At 23.5% G+C, this 22258-nt stretch overlaps 6 protein-coding genes across 6 annotated transcripts in view; 3 read left to right on the top strand and 3 right to left on the bottom strand.

Annotated features, from left to right (window-relative positions):
* The window catches only part of DICPUDRAFT_82397 (uncharacterized protein), a gene marked incomplete at both ends in the record, with an annotated part of 565 nt that extends 390 nt beyond the window's left edge, over window positions 1–175 (top strand). The window contains one exon of the mRNA XM_003291689.1: window positions 38–175. Coding sequence (XP_003291737.1) covers window positions 38–175 — 138 coding nt within the window. The remainder of the gene's footprint in view (window positions 1–37) is intronic.
* A 443-nt stretch (window positions 176–618) lies between these two features.
* On the top strand, window positions 619–5351 carry DICPUDRAFT_156371 (uncharacterized protein; the record flags this gene model as incomplete). Its single annotated transcript, XM_003291690.1, has 7 exons — window positions 619–643; window positions 3026–3460; window positions 3533–3586; window positions 3654–3958; window positions 4021–4447; window positions 4525–4556; window positions 4641–5351. The coding sequence occupies 7 exons, from the start codon at window positions 619–621 to the stop codon at window positions 5349–5351; spliced, it is 1989 nt and encodes a 662-aa protein (XP_003291738.1).
* A 4169-nt stretch (window positions 5352–9520) lies between these two features.
* rasG (uncharacterized protein) lies at window positions 9521–11501 on the bottom strand. The gene is made up of 4 exons (XM_003291694.1): window positions 11361–11501; window positions 10450–10530; window positions 10257–10369; window positions 9521–10178 (listed from the first exon to the last, which is right to left on the bottom strand). The coding sequence occupies exons 2-4, from the start codon at window positions 10522–10524 to the stop codon at window positions 9797–9799; spliced, it is 570 nt and encodes a 189-aa protein (XP_003291742.1). The 5' UTR covers window positions 10525–10530; window positions 11361–11501; the 3' UTR covers window positions 9521–9796.
* A 582-nt stretch (window positions 11502–12083) lies between these two features.
* DICPUDRAFT_156375 (uncharacterized protein) lies at window positions 12084–13863 on the bottom strand (the record flags this gene model as incomplete). The annotated part of the gene is made up of 2 exons (XM_003291695.1): window positions 12084–12724; window positions 12792–13863. The coding sequence occupies 2 exons, from the start codon at window positions 13861–13863 to the stop codon at window positions 12084–12086; spliced, it is 1713 nt and encodes a 570-aa protein (XP_003291743.1).
* Window positions 13864–14582: 719 nt separating this feature from the next.
* On the bottom strand, window positions 14583–18398 carry DICPUDRAFT_50006 (uncharacterized protein). The gene is made up of 4 exons (XM_003291696.1): window positions 18308–18398; window positions 17245–17891; window positions 17034–17162; window positions 14583–16956 (listed from the first exon to the last, which is right to left on the bottom strand). Exons 2-4 carry the CDS (start codon window positions 17860–17862, stop codon window positions 14749–14751), a joined length of 2955 nt encoding a protein of 984 aa, XP_003291744.1. The 5' UTR covers window positions 17863–17891; window positions 18308–18398; the 3' UTR covers window positions 14583–14748.
* Window positions 18399–19243: 845 nt separating this feature from the next.
* DICPUDRAFT_50009 (uncharacterized protein) lies at window positions 19244–22202 on the top strand. The gene is made up of 6 exons (XM_003291691.1): window positions 19244–19775; window positions 19840–20048; window positions 20193–20561; window positions 20638–21321; window positions 21399–21608; window positions 21694–22202. The coding sequence occupies exons 1-6, from the start codon at window positions 19436–19438 to the stop codon at window positions 22174–22176; spliced, it is 2295 nt and encodes a 764-aa protein (XP_003291739.1). The 5' UTR covers window positions 19244–19435; the 3' UTR covers window positions 22177–22202.
* The last annotated feature ends 56 nt before the right edge of the window (window positions 22203–22258 follow it).

Consider the following 22258-nt stretch of genomic DNA (forward strand, 5'->3'; position numbering starts at 1 on the left):
TCATGCAACGCACCAACCGTCAATTCTGTTTCACCAGACCTGGTTTGACTCTTGCACCTTATTTGGGCCGATCGAAGGAAAGAACTTTGGTATGAGTCCATCATTGAAAGTTGGTGATGCCCTTGTTCGATTCCTCAATACGATAGCGGCCTCAAGCGGGTCGATAAGAAATTAAAATTAAAATTAGAAATTAAAAAATTAGTTTAAAAAATTTTTAAAAAAAAATTAATTTTAAAATAAATTAATTTTTTTAAATTTTTAAAAAATTAAAAATTAATAAATTTATATACAATGTTATTAATAATTATATTATTAATAACATGTTAGAATCCGAGATATCTAACAAATAATAACAACAATCAAATGAATAATTCATAATAATAACCCACAACCAAACAATATGAATTGCGATAACAATCAAATGAATATGAATATGAATATAAATATGAATAATAACAATCATATGAACTATAATAAAAATAGTAAAACTCAAAAAAAAATACCAACCTTTATTCCAAATTATGCTTATGATTGAATTAAAATAATTGTTAATTATTATTAATTAATGTTTTTTTTTTTTTTTTTTTTTTTTTAAAAGTGAAGATGATTCTTAATGATATGTTAAGTCATCAGTTAATGTTTGGTATGTGTTTAATGCTTATATGAGTTTTACCACACTGCATACAAGTTGGGCACGGTAACGTCAATTCGTGTGTGAATTAATGTTGATTGTTATTGAGTAATCATCCTTGTTCAATTTTGATGATAATAGATTACACATGCTCTCCCAGATGGATGATTTTTTTTTTTTTTTTAAAAGTGAAGATAATAAAAACCCTCTACAATCATCTGGAAGATTTTTTGGACAAAAAAAATATTTTTGCAAGAGGCGAGATTCGAACTCGCGAACCGACAGGATGAGATCTTAAGTCACACGGATTTAACCAGGCTTTCCTACCCTTGCTAGTTAAGATTCTTTGAATTTAAAACCCTGTGATATAACAACAATTCTATAATCAATTCAAATTTATTATAATAATCATAAACATATACAGTATTTCGCAAAAGTTTTGACCCCCTTTTTTAAAAATTTTTTTTTTTTATTTATCTTCAATAATTTTAATTTCAATAATTCAAAAAAATATAAAATAAATTTCAAAACATCTTAACTATATAAAATTTAGACACATTTTTAATTTAAATAATCACACATCTATTATTTTATATTTATCATCAATTGTAAACACATTTTTAAAATTAAATATTTTTTTAAATTAATTTTAATTTATTTATTTATTTTATATTTTTTAGAATAATTGGAATTAAAATTATTGAAGATAAATAAAAATAAAAAAATTTTAAAAAAGGGGGTCAAAACTTTTGCGAAGAACTGTATGCAAACCAATGTTTTAAAAGAGTAATTAAGAGATTCAAGTTATTCTGGGCACCCAAGTGGAAAGAGAAGTCAAAAATATAAATAAGATAAGAAACATAAACTAAATAAACAAAATTAAATAACCTAAATAAAAATTAAATTATTAAAATTCGTGTTAACCCTTTCTCCATTCAAATTGAATGGTTAGAAAAATCAGTGATTGAGCTACTTGCAAAATTGTCCATAAAAATATCTCTCCTTACTAAAAAGCTCACTCATAAAAAATTCATTCATAAAACTATCATTTAATTTATTTATATTTTTTTAATTTTGTATTATTTTTATAATTTAAAATATAATTAAAAAATAAAAAACTCGATTAATAAAAAATTTCCCCCACAACCCATTTATAGATTTAATTTTATTAATTTTTTAAAAAATTAAATTTTTTTTTTATTAAAAGTATTTTTTTAAATTAATATTTTTGGTAAAAAAACTACTCGATAATATTAATAATAATTACTAAAAAAAAAATTTATTTAATAGATCTTTTTAATATAAATAAATAAAAAAAATTTTAATCATTTATACTTTTTAGTACTTTATACCTTCATTCATTTTATTTGAAAGTAAACAAGAAAAAGTGAATATTTTTTAGTATGAGTGAGATAATTACCATATTAAAATGATTCATCTTCTATTTTTCAAGTAGCTCTTTAAGGATTAAACAAAAAAATTATTCATTATTATTTATATTTCATTGTTTATTTAATTATTTTAAAATTTTTCCCCGGTCTATAAAAAAATGATTCGATATTGAATAATATCGAGAAAACTATTTATGGTGCACTAATAGTTTATAAATACAATTAAAGTGAATAACATTGTTCCATAATAAAACTATTGATTTAACTTATTTACTGCATTTATTAACTATTCTTTATATTTTCCAATACTTATCAGTGCATTTTATTGTAATGATTGTGGTAGTGGTTATTAATTTTTGAATGAATTTGATTGTTGAAAATTTTATTAATTTACACAAATTCATAACCACTAATTATTGGTTTCTGCTTGTTAACAAAATTGAGAATTTCAAATTTTATTGGGTCAGTTATTACATTCTAACTTATTTTATATATGATATTGAATTTATTTATTTTAATTAAAAAAAAAAAAAAAATTGAAAAAAAAAATTTTAATTAAAATTTTTCAAATTTTTAAATATTTTTTTTTTTAAATTTAATTATTTGTTTAAAAATAAACCAATAACAATAAAAACAAAAAGTTTCAAAAAAAAAAAAAATCTCACTCGTTATTGTTTCAATAAAACCATTTTGTTAATTATAATAAAAAAAATCTGAAAAAAATCTAAAAAAAAAAAAATTTTTAAAAAAACGAATTATATCACTTATAAGCAGAAAAAATTAAAAATTTTATATTTGTTTTTTTTTTTTTCTCTTTTAAAAAAATCTTTGATTCGCTCGTTTGTTCCACACCACAGAAAAAAATTACGAAGTTTTTTTTATTTGATTTTAATTTTATTTAGTTGCTCTCATAATAAAAAAAAAATGCAAAATCCAATAAAAAAACAACCATAATATATAATGCAACTTATAAATATTAATTTTGTTTTAATATTAATTTTAGTTATTGCTAATACTAATTTTGTAGTATCTCAAGCACCAAGATGTAAAACCACACAAAATGTGTATCAAGGTGAAGCAAGTGCTGAATATACCTCTATGACCTCCAAAATAGATGTGGATTGGTGGTTTTTACAACAACTTTCAGGTGATGATGGTGGTGCGATTTACACAGACAGCAATTTATCTGATAAAAAAATAATATCGGAAATCAACAATTATTATACCAAAAATAATAATAAAATTCCAAATCCAGTAACTATAACATATGAACAAATATTAAATAATAATAATAATTACAATAGTATTGCATATAATAATGAACCAAGACATAAAGTAAAAAAAGTTAAGGGCGTAATAGTTTCTACTGATCCTACAACTCGTGATGATCCTGGTACAGGTGCTCATGCCAAGGGTTTTTTTATTTGGAACAGTCAAGGTAAATATAATCATTTTATATATATTAATAATATTTAAAAATATTAAAATAAATTTTTATTAATCATTATAGGAGGTATTCATGTTATTCATAGTTATCCTCAGTCACCTGTAAAAGATAGTGCTGGTGAATTTTGAAAAAGGAATTGAATTTAACTTGGGTCAACATTCAGTTTGCATCAACTTATCATCAGAAGAATTAGATATTATTCCAAAACTTTTAATTTATGGTGATTTTATTATTAATGCAATTAATGGTATAAACATTAAAAATATAACACATAAACTATCGAGTCTATCCGAGTTTACTCAAATTGGAGCCCTAGTTGGTCCATTAATCAATACCACAGGTTTTACAGAAGCTGAAATCGCTGTTTTTAATGAAACAAGGAAAACATTTGATAAATTTGATAAAGAGGTTTTCGATAAATTTATATTTGATGTAAATACAAAACATTGGTCAAAAAATAAAATCGAACTATCAAAATGGTCTAAAGTTGTAAGTTTTAAATTAATTTATACTGGTTTATATAAAAATACTAATTTTTAATTTATAAATAGGCTAGTCTAATCAGTAATAGTGATTTTTCATCAGTTGATTTCAAAAAAAAGGACGATAATGACTGTGTACATTACAATATGGTAATGAATCACTCGGATTCAACTGGTCAATACTTTGTTCAAACCTCAAACAACAACATTCATTTAAATAAAACAGGCTATCCATTATCAAAAAGAAAATTTAATATGATATGGGATTATATTGCAGACTACTATTTAACCAATCATGGAAAAAACAATGTTACATGGCTTATTAATACAATGCAGAGGGGTGGTAGTAGAAATCGTGATAAAATGGCCATACCATCACCTATAATTAATATTGTCAGTAGAACTGATGCGCCATGGTCCGTTAGTAAATTTACAACAGATGGTGCTCAACATTCAAAGATATCATATTTAGTCGATATCACTGGTAATCTATTCTGTAAGTATTTTTAATTATAAACCCACCGAGCTAATATAAAACAAAATGTACTAATTAATTTAAAATTTATAATAAAGGTATTGGTGATCTTAATTGGCAAGGTAAACAAGTAAGTAGTTCATAAGCAATAATTAAAAAAATATTAAATTTACTCACCTATTTATTATATTAACTGATTTATTTTATTTATTAGGAATCAAGAGGTGGTAGTGCATTTTGTTCAAAAAAATTAGATTATTTAGCTGAATATTATGAAAGACGTGTTACTATTATTGCAGACCCTCCAACAACCTCAAACTATAATAAGTTTGGACCAGAGGTTATTCCTTTTGGAACAGCGGGTTTTCAACTTGATTTCACAACTATTTTTACTGATTTAGAAAAAAAAGGATTTTATGAAGTAAATAAAATACCATTAATTGAAATTAAACAATTAAACAAAAGTTCTAACCAATATGAATCTTTCAATCCCAAAGTATTAATAGATACTACACCTACAAAACCATCTGTAGATTATGATATAGATGGTTCTTTTACATTTAATTATACCAAAAATATCACAGCTTTCAATAGTGAAATAAAAGAAATCTATATCCCATTGAAACTAAAAAGCCTACAACCAGCCTCTCAAACCTTCGAAACTGATCAAAAAATCGGTCTATTTGTATCTCCAATCCTCAAAGATGAAATTATTTTTTGTAATTTTAATGACCTTCATTGCACATATAATCACGAAAACCATTTATTAATAAAAAATTTAACTTTTATTTTCAAAATGGGTGATTATAAAGGTATAACTCCAACTCCTAAAGAAACCAGTAGCCAGACCAGAGGTCGTAAAATGAAAGTAATTTTCAGCCCCACCATCTCTATTCAAGCACCACTCATGATTATCGCCAATTAAAAACTGTAATTTATTTTGCCATACCATAGAATTTGTCTTTGGGTAAATCACTGTGTTGGTACTTTTATTATAACTCCATCTGCTATCTTTACCAGTACTTTCATATAGGTATTCTTTTTAAAAGTGAAGATGATTCTTAATGATATTAAGTCATCAGTATGTTATTGTTTTTGTTTTGGTGTTTGTTTTAAACTTATATGAGTTTTACCACACTGCATACAAGTTGGGTAATTGTAATGTAAATGAACTTTTAAAGTATAAATAAATAATTAATAAACAATAAAAATAAAGATAATAAATTATATGATTTTTAAGTTTATGTGAAAATTGAATAAAACGAAAAATTTTATTTTATTTTTTTATTTTAAAAGTGAATTTTGATGATAATACATTACATAATGTTTATCAAATGCACAGCCAACCTATTACTAAAGACTAGTTAACTTTTAGACTCAACCACTAGTCTTAACTAGTAACTTATTCAACCTTTTTTTTTTTTTTTTTTTTTTAAAAGTGAAGATAATTAAAAGCAAATGCTTTAAATTAATCAGTAAAATTTTATTTAATGTTTTTTTTTATAAAGTTTTTAAAGAAAATATTCTAAACTGTTGATATTTGGTAAAGATTTGATGCTGATGAAGTATGCTCTTGCTATTCTTCTTTTAAATTTTCTATATTCTTCATTAATGTTGCTAATTGTTTGTGGTTGTTTAGCGTGTCTTTCCTTGGTGTTTTTTAAACCTTTTAAGTATTCTAAAGTAGCTAGCTTAGTCCATTTTGAGGTTAGATTCTTATAATCGAGTTCTTTTATTGTATTTTCTTGATCGTCATATAATTCTTTACATAACCAAATCCAAACATGATGAAATACCAGGGCTATGGCATTTCTATAAGCGAAACATCTAGTTAAGTCGAAATCTATTGCTTTATAGTTCCATTGGAAGTGTGATTTGTGGAATCTGGTGTTGTTGTAATCCATATTTATTTCTCCATCGGATTTGCGACCTTCTAGGATTTTGTATGTAATATTTTTTATTGATATATTCCTTCTTGATCTTGTTATGTCCAGTGACCAATTGAGGCCCCTTCCCGAAGTAATGAATATAAATGATTTTAGTTTATTGAAGTTGATGAATTTCAGAGTTTTTTACATTTGAAAAATAGATGACCATATGGATCATTATTAATATTTTCATTACATAGTCTACATGGTTTGTTTTGAATGAAGTTGATGGGTAAGCATCTTGCTTGGAATTTGAATAGAGTGTTTCTTGATTTTGGATCTTTAATATTAAGTATATTATTGAATAGGTTGATATAGCTATAACCTGTAAGTTGAAGACATTGTTGGAATTCTGTTTTGGGTGTAAAGCTGTTGAGATTGTTTATTTCCGAATACCATTCTGCTAAAGAAAGAGGTTTGCCGTCTTTATTTTTAATGGATTTCAACCCGTCTAGTAGTCCTTTTTTAACTTTTATTTGTATCCAATCATTGTAGTTTTTAAATAGGTAATCTGAAGTTATTGTTTTGGTTGATATTTGATGTTTCCAACTGTGTTGATATTCTGATTCTATTTTGTTAGTTTCAATTTTATTGATTATTTGATTTATCATCCATAATCTTTGTGCTTTTTGTCTGTTTTTGGCAATTGCTCCCCCAATTGGTGTGGGAAAACCTACATTTACCCCGAAATTAAAAAATCTTTAGGAAGATAGGAACCATTTTTCACTATTAAAAAAACTCCCCATTCGGGAATCGAACCCGAGGTACCAGTGTGAAAGACTAGAGTGTTACCGACTACACCAATGAGGAAATTATACAGAAATGTTGTGATGGAACCCCTATCTGAAAGATGGTTACAGTTGGAGCTCCAGGAGTTACAGGAATATTACAGTTGTTCGCAAAAGTTTTGACCCCCTAATAAAAAACATTAGAAAAAAAATTTAATTTTAATCTTATCTTAGGTTTTTGACTATAAATCCATTTTAAAAATATTTATAGATAAACTTATACGGTTTTTTTATATTTTTTTTGTTAAATAAAATTTTAAAATTTATTTTTTTAAAAAAATTTTTTTAATTTTTTTTTTATAGCGCCCATATAAAATGGGGTCTAAATTTTTGAGAAGATAATTCAATTTTATTATAATTTTTTATTTTTATTTTAATTTTTTTTTAAAAACAAATAGGACAGTATATTCATAAAAAATAGAAAAAAAAAACAATATTGACCCTTTTTTTAGAGTTAATAAAAATGATATTAAAAATTTACAAAAAAGAAAAAAATCATCAAAAAGTTAAAGATATATTGAGTGAAGTAGGTCCACAGTTAAGGGAATTTTTTAAAAAAAATCTAGAAAAAGGTGCAATTGAAGAAAATACAATTCCTGGCATAATAAGAAAGATGGACGACCGAATTGAAAGACATTGTAGAAAATAAATTTGAAATGGGAAATGTCATAATTTAAGTAATATAAAAAGATATCTTAGAAAAAACTTTCAAAAAAATGTTTTAATAAGTTAAAATAGTAGGTCTCTACAACATAATAATGTTTTTTTTAAAAGTTTAAAATGTAAACACTTTCCAACCGAAAAATATATGTCTCAAAGCTAAGGTGGGTAAAAAAGTGCCAAAATTGGGAAGCTGAAAATTGGGAAAAGGGTAATATTTGTTGATGAAACCAGAATTGAAGGATTTTCTTATTAATTGAAAACTAAAAAATGGAAGAACTGTACTAAGTTTAATAAAGAAATATAGTTATAATAGAAATATAGTTTAGAAACCTTTATTTAAGTATTTTAGTTATTATATTATTAATTGTTATTGTTATTAGAAGTTAATATTTAATCTATAAGTCATAAATAAAGAATTATTACTGAAAACTTTCATTATCTTTATGAGGTATCATTACAATGTGTAATATAACTGTTGTTATATTTAAGAACTCTAATATAATGAATTAATTACAAAACAAAATGTATTATAAACTAAATGTAATTAATTATAATAATAATAAAACACAAAATAAAGATAAAATAAAATTTAATAAAACCAAAATAATAATAACTAATCTTTATTAAAACTAAAAACTACTAATTATTATTATTTGTAAACTTTATAACTTAACTCTTTTTCTTTTATTTTCTGCTTTAAAATGATTTTTGAATTTTAATTTATATTGAAAAATATTATTTTTTAAAAAAATAAAATTAATTAAAAAAATAATAAATTTAAAAATGTGTCAAAATATGATGATAAATATTAAATGATATATGTGTGATTTTTTCCAATAAATGTGATATATGTTTATGCTTATTATAATAAATTTAAATTGATTTTAAAATTGTTGTTATATCACAAATATTGTAATGAAGCTCTATAAAGCTTACAAATGAAATTGTAGCTTATAATTCAATTTATTCAACCAAATTGCAACGGTTTAATTTTGCTTCAAGTAATATCTGGTCAATTCAGATACTTAGGTCTTATAATTAATAAAATAATAAAATGGAATAAACATTCCAATATATTTTTAAAAAACAATAACCAATGAGGAAATTGGTTGTTATAGTTTAATGACCCTTATTAGGTTTGAACTTATTTCCTTTTTGCTTAGTTGGTCACCTCACGCCTTAGTTGTGCATTTTATTACATATTTATACTATTAATTTGAACTCCTACTTTATGTTCAAACCTAATGGTGTACTTATACTACATTTAATTTCTAGGGGTAGATCACCAAATAAAAAATATTTGATCTAAAAGGTATTCTTTAATATAAAAAAAAACCAAAATTTATTATCTATAATTAAATGACTGTTAAAAATTTAAAGTAAATTAAAAAAAGTCTTTACCTTTACTCCATTCTAATTGAAAGGAAATGATAATAAATAATAAATAAAAAATTTGAATTTTTTAATATTATAAAATCGGTTAATAACCAAAATATTTAAATTAAAAAATTATATAATAAAGTTTTTAAAAAAAAAAGAATTTAAATTTTCTTTTTTTTCTTTTTTTAATATTTAAATTTAATTATATAAAAAAATATACTGATTTACTTCTTTTAGAACCTTGTCCTTAATTTTTGCAATTATAAATAAAAATAAATTTTTTAATACAAATAATTTAAACATTCAAAACTAGAAATCATTAGAGGCTATTTTTTAGGTTAATAATTACAAACATAGATTTATTTATAAATAATTTTTTTTTTTATTTTTTAATTTTTTTTTTTTTTTAAAGATTATGGTTTACTTTGGTTAAAAAATAATGTTATTAGCATTATTACATCCAAAGTATGATGGTGATTTGTATTGTGTGATGCTAATTGGGTGTGATGCTGTAAGGATATTGATTTAATTAATTTAATTTAGTGATTGATAAAAAAAAAAAGAGAAAAGGGGTTTTTTTTTTTTTTATTTATTTGATTCGAAGTAGCTGCTTATAAGAGAGTGCATGATTTAAGGTTTCTCTTTTTCTTGTTCTTTTCTGGTTTGGTATCACCTTTGAGATCTTTTCTGATTTCACGGACGAGTGAATAGAAAGCTTCTTCAACATTGACACGAATCTTGGCTGAAGTTTCTAAGAATGGACAACCGAATGATTTGGCTAAATCTTGACCTTCACCAGTAGTAACTTGACGATCTGATTCTAAATCGCACTTGTTACCAACGACGATCATTGGAACTCTATCCTTATCTTTAACTCTAAGAATTTGTTCACGGAATGAAGCAATTTCATCAAATGATGAACGTGAGGTGATTGAATAAACACAAAGGAAACCTTGACCAGTACGCATATATTGATCTCTCATTGCTGAATATCTAATTAATAACAATATAAAACGTTAGTATATAATAAAGGGAAAATAATATTTCTTTTTTTTTTTTTTGAATATTTACTCTTCTTGGCCAGCAGTATCTAAAATATCTAATAAACAAGTTTCTTCATCAATGGTAACTTGTTTTCTGTATGAATCTTCGATGGTTGGATCGTATTCATCAATAAAGTGGTTCTGTAATAAAAAAATAAAAATTAAAATATTAATACTCCAATTATCTTTTTTTTTTTTTTTTTGGTTTTTTTAATATTTACTTGAATTAATTGAATAGTAAGGGCAGATTTACCAACACCACCACCACCAACAATAACTAATTTGTATTCTGTCATTTTATTCTGAAATTTATATATATATGTGTTAGGATTTAAATAATTTATATGATTGTGAAAATATATTACAAGTGAGGTTTATATTGTACAAATAAAACCAAAAATAATTATTATTAAATTTATTTAAAAAAAAACAAAATATTTTTTTTTTTATGGATTTCTTTATTAAAAAAAAAAAATGAAATGCGAATAAATAAAAATAATATATATTATATTATATGTATCTTTTTTGATAATGTTTTATGTAAAAGAAAAAAAATTAAAAAAAAAAAAAAAAAAGTTTGCAAAAATTCCCTATAGTCGTTGGTTAAAAAAAAATTTAAAAAAATTTAAAAAAAAAAAATAAAAAAAAAAATAAATAAAAATTTTCTAGACGGTTATTGTTGTCCACATTATATTATTTTACCCATACAAAACCAAACCTTGTAATTTTATAATAAAATAAAAGCAAGATCTTTTTTTTTATTTTTTTTTTTTATTTTTAAAATATTATTATTTATTTTTTTATAAAAAAAGTTCCAAAATTTATATGTTTCTTTTTGTGTTATACGTTTTTTTTTTTTTTTTTTTTTTTGAATGAACAATCAAATACAAGTATTTAAATAAAAAGAAAAGAAAAAAAAAATAAAGATAAAAAAATCTTGTTTTTTATAAAAATTGATTTTAAAATGTGTTGTGGTAAATAAAAAATGCAGATACGAAAAAAAAAAAAATAAAAAAAAAAAAATAAAAAAAAGATATTTTTGAATGTTTGTGTGTTTGATTTTTTTTTTATATACAATAAGAAAATAATAAACCCCTAAATTGTTTGTACATCTATTTGTTATTTTACATACAGATTGTTTGTTTGTTTTTTTAATGAAAAAAAAAAAATAGAAAGATAATTGTTTTTAAAAAAAGGAAATAATAATAATAATACAAAATAAAAATAATTAAATAGTTTTTATTTATTTATTTATTTTAGTTGTTTATTTAATATACAAAGTTTGTTGAAATGAAAAGAAAACCAATTTTTTTTTTTTTATAATGAGAAAAAAAACTAAAAATAAAAAAAAATTTATCTTTGAAAATTTTTTTTTTAATTTTTTTCTTTTATTGATATTTTAAAATTTTTTTTTTTTTATTAATTTTGGTGGGGTTGGGTTTTTAATGCGCACAATGTTTAACATCAATACTACTCTTTAAAAAATGGTGTAATGGAATTATTATTTTTTTTTTTTAAAATATCCTTTTTGATTAAAAATAAAAGAGATTTTTTTTTTTCTTTTTTTTTAACGCAAAAAAATTAAATTAATTATTTTCTTAAAATTGATATATCTTGGGTACTTTTTGTTGCACACACAAAAAAAATAAAAATGATTGTGGCTAAATTTAGATACAATTAATTGTTTTTGATTAATCCATAAATGTAATTTTGAAGATAAAAAAAAAAAAAAAAAGTGAGAAACTCCATTAATAAATGTATATTTTTATGTAAAAAAATATTTATATATATATTTAAATATTTATTTATTTTTTATATTTTTGTTTTTTTTTTATATTTTTGTTTTTTTTATTGATTATGTCTGGTTATAAAAATGATTTGATTCATATATTTCTTCGCCTAAATTTAATTTTTTTGAATTAAAGAAAAAGTTTAAATCTATAAAGATGACTTCAATTTCTTGATTTTGAAATAGTTCTATTTTATCAGAGTGTTTTAATTTTTCATTTGAGATTAAAATGTTTTTATTTGAAAGATCGTATGCTTCATAGATTTCACCTTTGTGTGGTAATGAGTTTGAAATAATTTCTATAATATTTAGATAGGTGGAGTTGTAAGGTATAGCAACGGAGGTGAACCAAAATGTACTTTTTTCTCTTATATATACAACAATACCTTGATCTGGCTTAAATGATTTTGGTACTAGTTGCATTGATTCGTTTTTATTCATTACCATACCCACTTGCTTTCTGTGAAGATCTGCTACTTTGATACATGTTCTGCAATCGTCATTTACTTTGGAGTTATCTATTATACTCATCCATTCTTTTGTTGGTCCATATTTTTTATAATCGAAAAATTTTTCATACTCTTTATCGTTTTTATCTAAATATAATAAATGATCTGCTAATTCTTTTGGTGATTTAAAATCGTTCACAAAAATTGCTGCATTTGGTCTTGGGAAATATTTTTTACCGTTGGGTGCTCCATGATAAACTATATATTTTTAATTTGGTTAGTAATGAATTTAATTGTTTATTTCATTTATTTTATAATTACTTACGAGGTACAGTTCCACAAGCCAATGCACCAAAAAATTTCTCTGTAACATAATCGTCAGTTTCGCTATTTTCAAATGCCATTATAAATTTATATGATTCGGCAATATTTAATTTTGCTCCATTATAGTCTCTGGATGATTCAGGTTGGTTTTTGTTGTGTCTACATGAACCATATGAGTCTACTTTTACACCATATTCGATGAGTTTATCTATATATTTTAGTCTATATTCGGGAGAACAGTTACTAATGAAAGCTGCTACTAAACCTTGATCTTTATTATGGACTTTTGCTTTGGGTTTCTTGAAATATGGATATTCGTGCCATGCATAGTACCCTAGAATTACATCAGAGTCCAAAGAAGTAGTTGAAACTATATCATATCTATCGAAGGGTTTAACATTTTCTAAAGTTTCAAAAATAGACTTTGAACAGTAATTATCTCTGGAGTATACAGATGCATCGATATTGTCACCATAACGTACAACTTTGCATGGTAGATCACATTTAACATTGTCTTTTGGTACTGTTAATGACCTTGTTACTCGAACAGGTTTCTCATTATAGTTTCTATGGTTGCTATAGTGGCACACTTTTTTTTCTATTTTTAATTGATTCTTTACTCTATCAAACCAGTTTTCATTTGTTTTTCTAATATTCACTTGAACATTTAGTTTTTTAGCTTCGATTAAAAAGTCATATAGGTTCTTATCTTTGGTTTTGATTGGTTTTATCTTATCTTGAGCACTTTTTCTATGAACTTTTTCTAATGGTAAATCCCCTCCGTTTTTATGATCTATATTTAACTGATTTAAGTTGTTTTTTATATTATCTTCTTTTAAATTATTATTATTATTTTTATCATTTTCAATTAAAACATCTATATCATTTTCTAAAGTATATTCTTTTTCTTTATTGTTTTTTTTTATGTTATTATTATTTTTATTATTGTTTGATTGTATAGTACTGTTATTTAATATGGTGTTATAATTTAGAACAATGATAAATGTCATAACAATAACAATTATTAAAACTTTAAATTTTTTGTTTTTAAAATTCATTCTTTTAATTTTCATTTTTAAATTTAAAAAATAGAAAAACTATAAAAATAAATAATAAAGAATAAAGAATAAATATTAAAGTTGTAAAATTTGTTTAGTTATTACTTTATTATTTATAATATATTATAAAAAAGGATTAAAAAAAAGAATAAAAATAGAAAAAAAAAAAAAATATAAAAATAAATAAAAAATAAATAAAAAATTTTAATTTAAAAAAAAATAATTTTATTTGATTGTAAATATAATTTATTATGAAAAATATAACTTTTTGTATATTTATGTTGTTTGTAATTATTTTGAAAAAAGTGGGTGAAGGGGTAATGTTAAAAATATTATATGGTAATTTTAAACACACTTTTTAAATATATTGTTTTTATTGTTTTTATTATTATAATTATTTTTTCCATTTTAATTTTTTAGTTTTTAAAAAAAATATTTAAAAATTTCAAATATTTGTTATAGGTAATTTTGATAAATGCAACACACATGCAACCACCACGTTTTTTATCTAATTTTATAATATGTTTGATGCATGCATTGTGCACAAAAAAAAAAAAAAAAAAAAAAGGTTGAACCAATTATAAATAAAATTGGTTTTTTTAAAAAGTTTTATAAAAAAATATTAAAAGTTAATTTTTTTAAAATTAACCCTTTTTTTTTTTTTTTTTTTTTTTTATTCATCCTTTTGTATTTAATTTAAATGTAATATTTGATTTATAAAAATTTAAAAAATTAAATGAAATAATATATAAATAATTTTTTTTTTTATTAGTTTTTTTTCATTAATATACTTTTATTTTGTTATTGTGGTGATCAAAAAAAAAAAAAAATTAGAGGGTTGTGAATATTGATTTAAAATTTTTTTTTTTTCTATTGGTTGATTTCAATAAATTTTGAAATTTAATCGAGCGTGTTAGTTGAATTGCTATTGTAGTCATTATCGATATCCATTTTGTCATTCGAAGTTGTTGTTGTTGTGGTTGTTGTAGTTGTATTTGATTCACCATTATAATTATTACTGTTGTTATTTTCATTGCTATTATTTTCTTGGGCATCTAAATGTTTATTTAAATCAAAATCTTCATCGTAGGTATCCTTTCTTCTATAAAAGAGAACATAGGCGGCCTCTGATTCAACATTTTCAACATTTGCTTCTGAGACATGAGAGTCGTCAAATTTATACCATTTACCATTACCATTACTGTTACCATTGGCTTTTGCTTCTTTGGTTTCAGGTTCATTTAGAGCATAGGCGGTATAATGACCACCTCCTAAAGAACCATAGTGATTGGAGACTGCAAAAAGATCATAGATTGGTGGTGGTTGATTCTTTGATAAGACATATTTGCTGAGGTCAAGATCTTTAATTGGGAATTTAACAAGGGTATCGAGTTTATCTCTGTAGTGTTTTTTGTAGCTAAATCTTTTTAAGTGGACAACAAGAATTGGAGGAGCAGACCAAATATCAAATTTCTTGAAAGCTCTTTGATGTTTTTTACAATTGCTACAATACCATGGATCTTCTGGACCCAATTGTTCTTCGGTAGTGAATAAATCAATACATTGTTCTAAATCTACATTATATGGTGATACATCACGAACACCACCATTCTTTGTTAAATCTGGACTAAGTTTTTCATATTCTAAATATAATGATGGATCTTCCCAAACCAAAGCAATCTCATTCGATTTAAATGGGAATACAATTCTTTCTTTGTGATATGAGGAGCAATCGACCATTTGGAAAATGAATCTTGGGTCTTTTTCTGGTTCGTTTGATTCACGTGAATTATAGTTATAATTATTTGAGGAGTAGTGGTCACTGCTGCCGTGATGATGACCATTGGAGGTTGATGTTGAGGTGGTTGTTGATGTTGTTGTGGTATTGCTACTTGATGGTGAGTTATCATCGACGGATGAGTCATTTGCACTTGTTCCTACCATATTTGAATCTTGTTGATCACCACTGCTACCACATTCAGAATCGTGTTGTGGTTCTTGTGGTGGTTTTGAGTTGCTATCAAAGATTTGTTGGATTGATTCAACCTCTTTTAAGAGAGGTTTAAACTTTTCTAAGAAGAATTTGTAAAGGTCAGCAGATGATTGAACGTCACTTGGAATTACAAAATATAATGGAATATGAATATTAAAATAAGAGTTGCTTGGGGTATGAGATTTGACTGAAACTAAAAAACCATTGTCTTGAGTTGTATCAAGTTGATAAACAACGATTTCTCTATTCATATAATAAACACGTTCAGCTAAATTAAAATCTGGGTTCATTAATTTGCCATTCATTGATAAAACTAAATGTGATGGATTAGCACCAACTTCTTCGCCCAATTTGTGTAAGAAATCTTTAACTTGGCAATTGTTTGATGATAAAGATAATTGACGTCTTTCTACCACTAATGAGGAGTTGATATATGAGTAGGTGAATTGTTTGTTAATCTCAGATGGCAATGGAAGAGATAAATACATGAATGGGTCGAATGTAATTGAGATCTTTCCACAATCAGGACAAACTAACTTGGATTTCAATTGAGCTTGGAACCAATCGACAATAACACTATCGTTTCTAGCAACATGCATACCCCATTGTTCATTGGCGATGACTTCATCTGGACGTTCGTCATAGTCTTTACCTTCAAAGAATGGTTTCTTTTTAACTTTGTTTAAATCTTCATGAAGACCATCCAAAAGGAAAGCTAATAATTCTTGTGAGTCATGTTGATGATATCCTGCAAATTGTGGGGCAAATCTTTCAATTTGACTCTTGAAATTACGTGGATAAACACTTGTACGATTACCTTCCCAAATATCTGATATTAATGATGCATATTCAGTTGCCAATTCACCACCACATCCCAATGGATTATCTTTATTTATATCCTTTTCATATTTATTGGTGAAGAAATACTTTGTTAATGGATAGGTATTACTAAGACATTGTAATGCTGAATTCATAAAACATGTATTACCAAGATTTCCTAAACCTGTAATACCTGGTCTTTTATCGCCATCCCCTCTGCTATTTGTTGAATATGTTTGATATCTATCAGCTTGTTGTGGCCATTTACCATTTGGTAATCTTTCATCTAATAAAATCTTTTCAAAATAAAATGAAAAATTATTAATAAAACATTTCATAAGCACAACCAATTTACAACATTATTTTTACTTACTAATTGATTCTCAATTAAGTTTGAATTTGAAACATATTCTTGATCTTTTAATTCAGCATGTTTGTTATTATTATAATAATCCCAAATTCTAACATTGATTGGTTCAACATTTAAAAGTTTGCATGCCCTCTATAGTTATAAAATAAATAAAATAATTAATATTTAAAACTTTTAAAATAAATATAGTTGTTTTTAAATTTAAAGTATTTACCTCTTTGAAGACTTTAATGGTTTCAGATTTAAAGGCATAACAATCAAAAACTTCGGAAGTTGCAGATGATTTCATAACTTTTAATGGGAAGGGTATTTTTAAGTCAATTATTAAATTACCAATGAGACTCTTTGATACTTTTCTGGTAACAGTTGGACCACCGCCATAAATTTTTTGAAGTTTATTCCAAACTTTTTCAGGAACAGTAGCAAAATCTTTATTTTCACAAACACCTGGTTTAAGATGATCCGGATTGTCTTTGCTGATTAAAAATGGACTATTATCAATTTGACCCAACTCTTCACGTGTAAAAATAGCCTCTTGGAATTTTGAAAACCATTCCATATTTACAAGTGACCATAAATCACCAACTGTTAATGGAGTTTGTTTGATATCTCTTAAAATTTCTAAAACATCTAATCTATTGAGTTCTGGTAATGATTGTTCCTCCATTGATACTTCATTGGCTGATGTTGAGGTTGGTTGTTGATCTTCATTGTTTATATTATCACTTGCTGTTTCATTTGTTGTATTTGTAACATTACTATCATTATTTGTTGAGATTTCTTCAAATGTTTGTTCGATGGTTGGTGTTGATATACTGCTTTTATCCTCCATTATACCTTCATCAGAAAAATTAGGTGAACCTAATTTAAATGAAATTAATTAATATATTAATATAAAAAAAAAAAAAAAAAAAAAAAAAAACAAAAAAATAAAGATATTGATGAATATATATATAAACAAATAAAAAAAATTTAATTAATATATATAACAAAAATAATAAATTTTTTTTGACAATAAAATAGATTTTTGTGTGAATTTAATATATAGAAAATAAAAAAAATAAAAAAAAATTTTTAAAAAAAAAAACAAAAAATTAATAAAAAAAATTAAAAAATATTTTAAAAAAAATAATAAAATTTTTTTAGGAATATAATATTGTGAATATCTATAAATAAATATGTATATAATTATTTCTCTATTGAATAATTTGATTATTGATTTGTTCAATTATTTGTTTATAACATTTAAAAATAATAATAAAAAGTGCAATAATTACCTGAAGAAAAACTTGAAATAGTGCTTGAGTTATTTGAAATTGGTTCAAATGAGCTAGTTGAGGGCGATTGTTGTTTTTGTTGTTGTTGTTCAGATACTCCTGGGCTTTCAGTCATATCTTTTTTTGTGGTATTGCTAGTATTTGAAGTTTTTCTTTTTTTTAATGGTTGTTTTTCTTCAGAAGAGGATGAAGAGGGTTGTGGTTGTTTTATTTTTACAGTTATTTTGTTTATTTAAAAAAAAATGATATTTAAATAATAGTTTAATTATATATACAGTTATTGAGTATATATAAAAAAATTATTATTTATGTAAAGAGAAAAGATATATTATTCTTTTTTCTTTCTTTTTTTCTTTTTTTTTTTTAAAATTATAAAAAAAGTTTTTTTTGAACTGGAGGAGAAAGTTTTTTTTTTAAATTTTTTTTTAAATTTTTAAAAATAAAAACTATTTATTCGTTATATTCTATAAAGTTTATTAATGATATTAATATAAATGTATTGTGTGTATATATATATATATAGTTTCTACTTTATTTTAAAAGATTGATGAAAATAAGGAAAAATAAAAAAATTAAAAAAGAAAAGAAAAAAATTAATAAAATTTTTAAAAATTTAATTTAAAAAAAATAAAAAAAAAAATAAAAAAAAATAAAATTTATAAAAAATATTAAATAATTTATGTTAACCCACCCACATATTTTATAAAATATTACATAGCCTTACTAATAAATAAATAATAAATTTGTCAATTCTGTTTTATTTGGTATATAAAAGTTTGTTTCTGATGTGATTATAATAAAATTAAATATTTACTTTTTTTTTTTTTTTTTTTTTTTTAATTTTTTTTTAATTTAATTTTTATTTTTTTATTTTTTAAATTTTTATTTTTTTTTTTTGTATTAATCATTCCTTTTAAAATGTCCAATTTCAATTATAATAATAATAATAATAATAATAGTAATAATAATAATAATAATAATAATAATAATAATAATAATAATAGTAATAATAATAATAATAATAATAATAATAATAATAATAATAATAATAATAATAATAACGAATTTGAAGAAAATGTTAGAAATGATGAAGATCCAATTCTCAATAAACGACAATTATTAGATAAAATGGTTGAAGATTTAGATAGATATATGATTGATGAAAAGACGGAAGATTTAGATGACAGTAGTGATGGAGAAGACAATGATACAGGACGCGACCGTGATGGATTAATGCCATCTTATATCATCGAAGACAATTTAGATTTTAAAAACTACTCGCATATAAAGAAACCAGATGGCACAGATTACAATTCAATCGAGGAAATAATAAACTATTTAATTTATGAAAAAAAGGCACTAGAAATATCATCTCAGCCATCAAATGAATCAATTAAAAATAAATCAGAATTTTCTGAACATTTAGAAAACGAACTAAAATCTCTACCTTCTGCTGTTGTAAATACATGTAGGTTTATTTATTATAACTATTTTTTATTCACTTTATATCGCAATATTAACTTGTTTTAAAGATTATGAACAGGCAAATAATTTAGTCGAATTACATCAGTATATTAAAACCAATAAAGATATTTTAAATAGAGTTGGGGAATCATTTGATTCATCAATTGAAGAGTTATCAGATTTGATTAAAGATATGCCAGATAATCATGTTGCATCACTTCAAATTTCAAAGTCATTGGAAAATAGAATCGATACCAGAGAAGAAATTTTTAAATTGGTAGAAAGGGTTACAATACCACCAGATCTAATATAGTAAGTATATCAAAATTAAAAATTCAGTTGTAGTAACGAGATTATAGATTATAGACTAATAATAATAATAATTTATTTTTCAATTCTTTTTAGCAATTTAGTATCAGAGGATGTTAATGAAGAATATATTAAAAATATTAAAGAGTTACAGGATAGAATAAAAAATTTAGACTCATTGATGCAAACCAAGGCTAAATTTATTGAAGATATTGCATATGAAATCGATTTATTAAAAAAGAAAGCAAGTAGATCAGTTAGGGATTTTCTATTAAAATTAATTATTGGATTAAGAAAACCAAGAACCAATATCCAAATTTTACAACAATCAAAGCTATTTAAATATTCACCATTAAATCAATTCATATATCACAATTCACCATCATCTGCAGTTGAAATTAAAAATCTATACATTGAGACCGTTTCTAGAACATTTCATAATTACTTTAAAAATTACTTAACAAATTTAACTAAAGTATTTGTATGTTTTTTTTTGAAAATAATAATAGCTTGCTCTTTTAATATTTACTAATTAATTTTATTGTTTCAAAATTTAGCATCAAGTTACATTAAAAAGTGATGTTATTGGTTATTTAGAACAAGTTAAGGGTTATTTTGGTGCATCAACTAAATCAGTAGAGTTAAATAAAGCATCAGCATTTAATTTATATATTTCAGGGTTACCAAGCGATATTTGGACAAGTATAAAGAGTGAGGTTATAACACAAATACCAGATAAACTAAGCAGAATTGATATTTTGGAAAGATGTTTAGATGCCCCATTAATTATACCACATGCAGCAATCAGAAACAATAAAAAGTATCCATTCGAACAAATATATAGATCAATGAATATTTTATTATTGGATACAATTTGCTCAGAATATTTATTTAATAGACAATGGTTCGCTAAACCTTTGTTGGCCAACTCACCGGATGCTTTAATTCCATCAATTTTTGACAAAATATTCCAATTGTTTTTAGATAATTTAAATTCATTCGTCTCTTTTACTTTTGACTGCTTGGCTCTTTTATTATGTTTGCAAATTAATAAAATTTTAATTCAATTATTACAAGATAGAAAGCTATGGGACCGTATCTCTTGTGTAAGGTTGTATTTTCAAAAAATCGATGTTTTAATCTGGGACCGTTTTAGCGAGGCTTTTAAAAGAAATATAGATTCTTTAAAAAATGCCTTAAACTCAAAAGAGAATTATCCAACCGATTTAAGACCACACATTGTAACGTATAAATTATATTAAAAATATTTAGTTTTTATTAATATGTCACTAATAATCTTTTTTAATGATATCATTAGTATACCAGAAGATTTTCAGAATTTTATTCAAGTTTATGCATAATTTTATCAACCTTTGATGAGCCAAGAGTTACTGCTTGGATGGCAGTATTACGATCATCCATGGAGAGATTACTTACACACTATTCAAATAATTGCTTCAATAATGATACGAAATTAAAGTCAATATTTTTAATTAATAATTACGATATTATTATAACCGTATTTAGTGTATGTATACTTTATATTGTTTTCTTCAAAAGCCAATAAATCATAATGTCCAATATTAATATATTTTTTATAACCCTATAATTAGGAAAATAATATCAGCCAAAATGAAGAAGGGTTTTTAAAGTTTTCAACATTATTACAAGAACAAATTAATATTTTCGTTGAATTGTTGCTTTATAGCTACTATAAAAATTTAATATTGTTTATCAAAGATACAGAGTTTAGCATTTCAAATACAGCAAATTATCAAATTGACAGAAATCAACTATTGGCATTAATCAATGAATTCTCCCAAAAGTGGAAAGAAATTTTACAAAAGATTCAAACTGAAATAATGTTAAATTTTTCAAATTTCAATTTAGGTTCAACCATTACAAAACAAATTATATCTCAATATTTAATTTATTATAAACGTTTTGAAGAAATTTATAAGAAATATATTAAACAATCCTCTTCAACTCCAGAGTTAATCAACCAGCAACAACAATTAAGATCTTCTTTTATACCAGTTTCAACCATTACTTTTGAAATTGGTAAAAGTTATAATAATAATAAAGATTTAATTTAGGATTTCAATTTGTTTTATATTAACAGAAATTTCTCCATTTTTTTTATTTATTTTTAATTTTATTTTTTTAATTTTTTTTAAT

The sequence above is a fragment of the Dictyostelium purpureum genome, assembly GCF_000190715.1.
Source record: "Dictyostelium purpureum unplaced genomic scaffold DICPUscaffold_295, whole genome shotgun sequence".
Lineage (NCBI taxonomy): Eukaryota > Evosea > Eumycetozoa > Dictyosteliales > Dictyosteliaceae > Dictyostelium > Dictyostelium purpureum.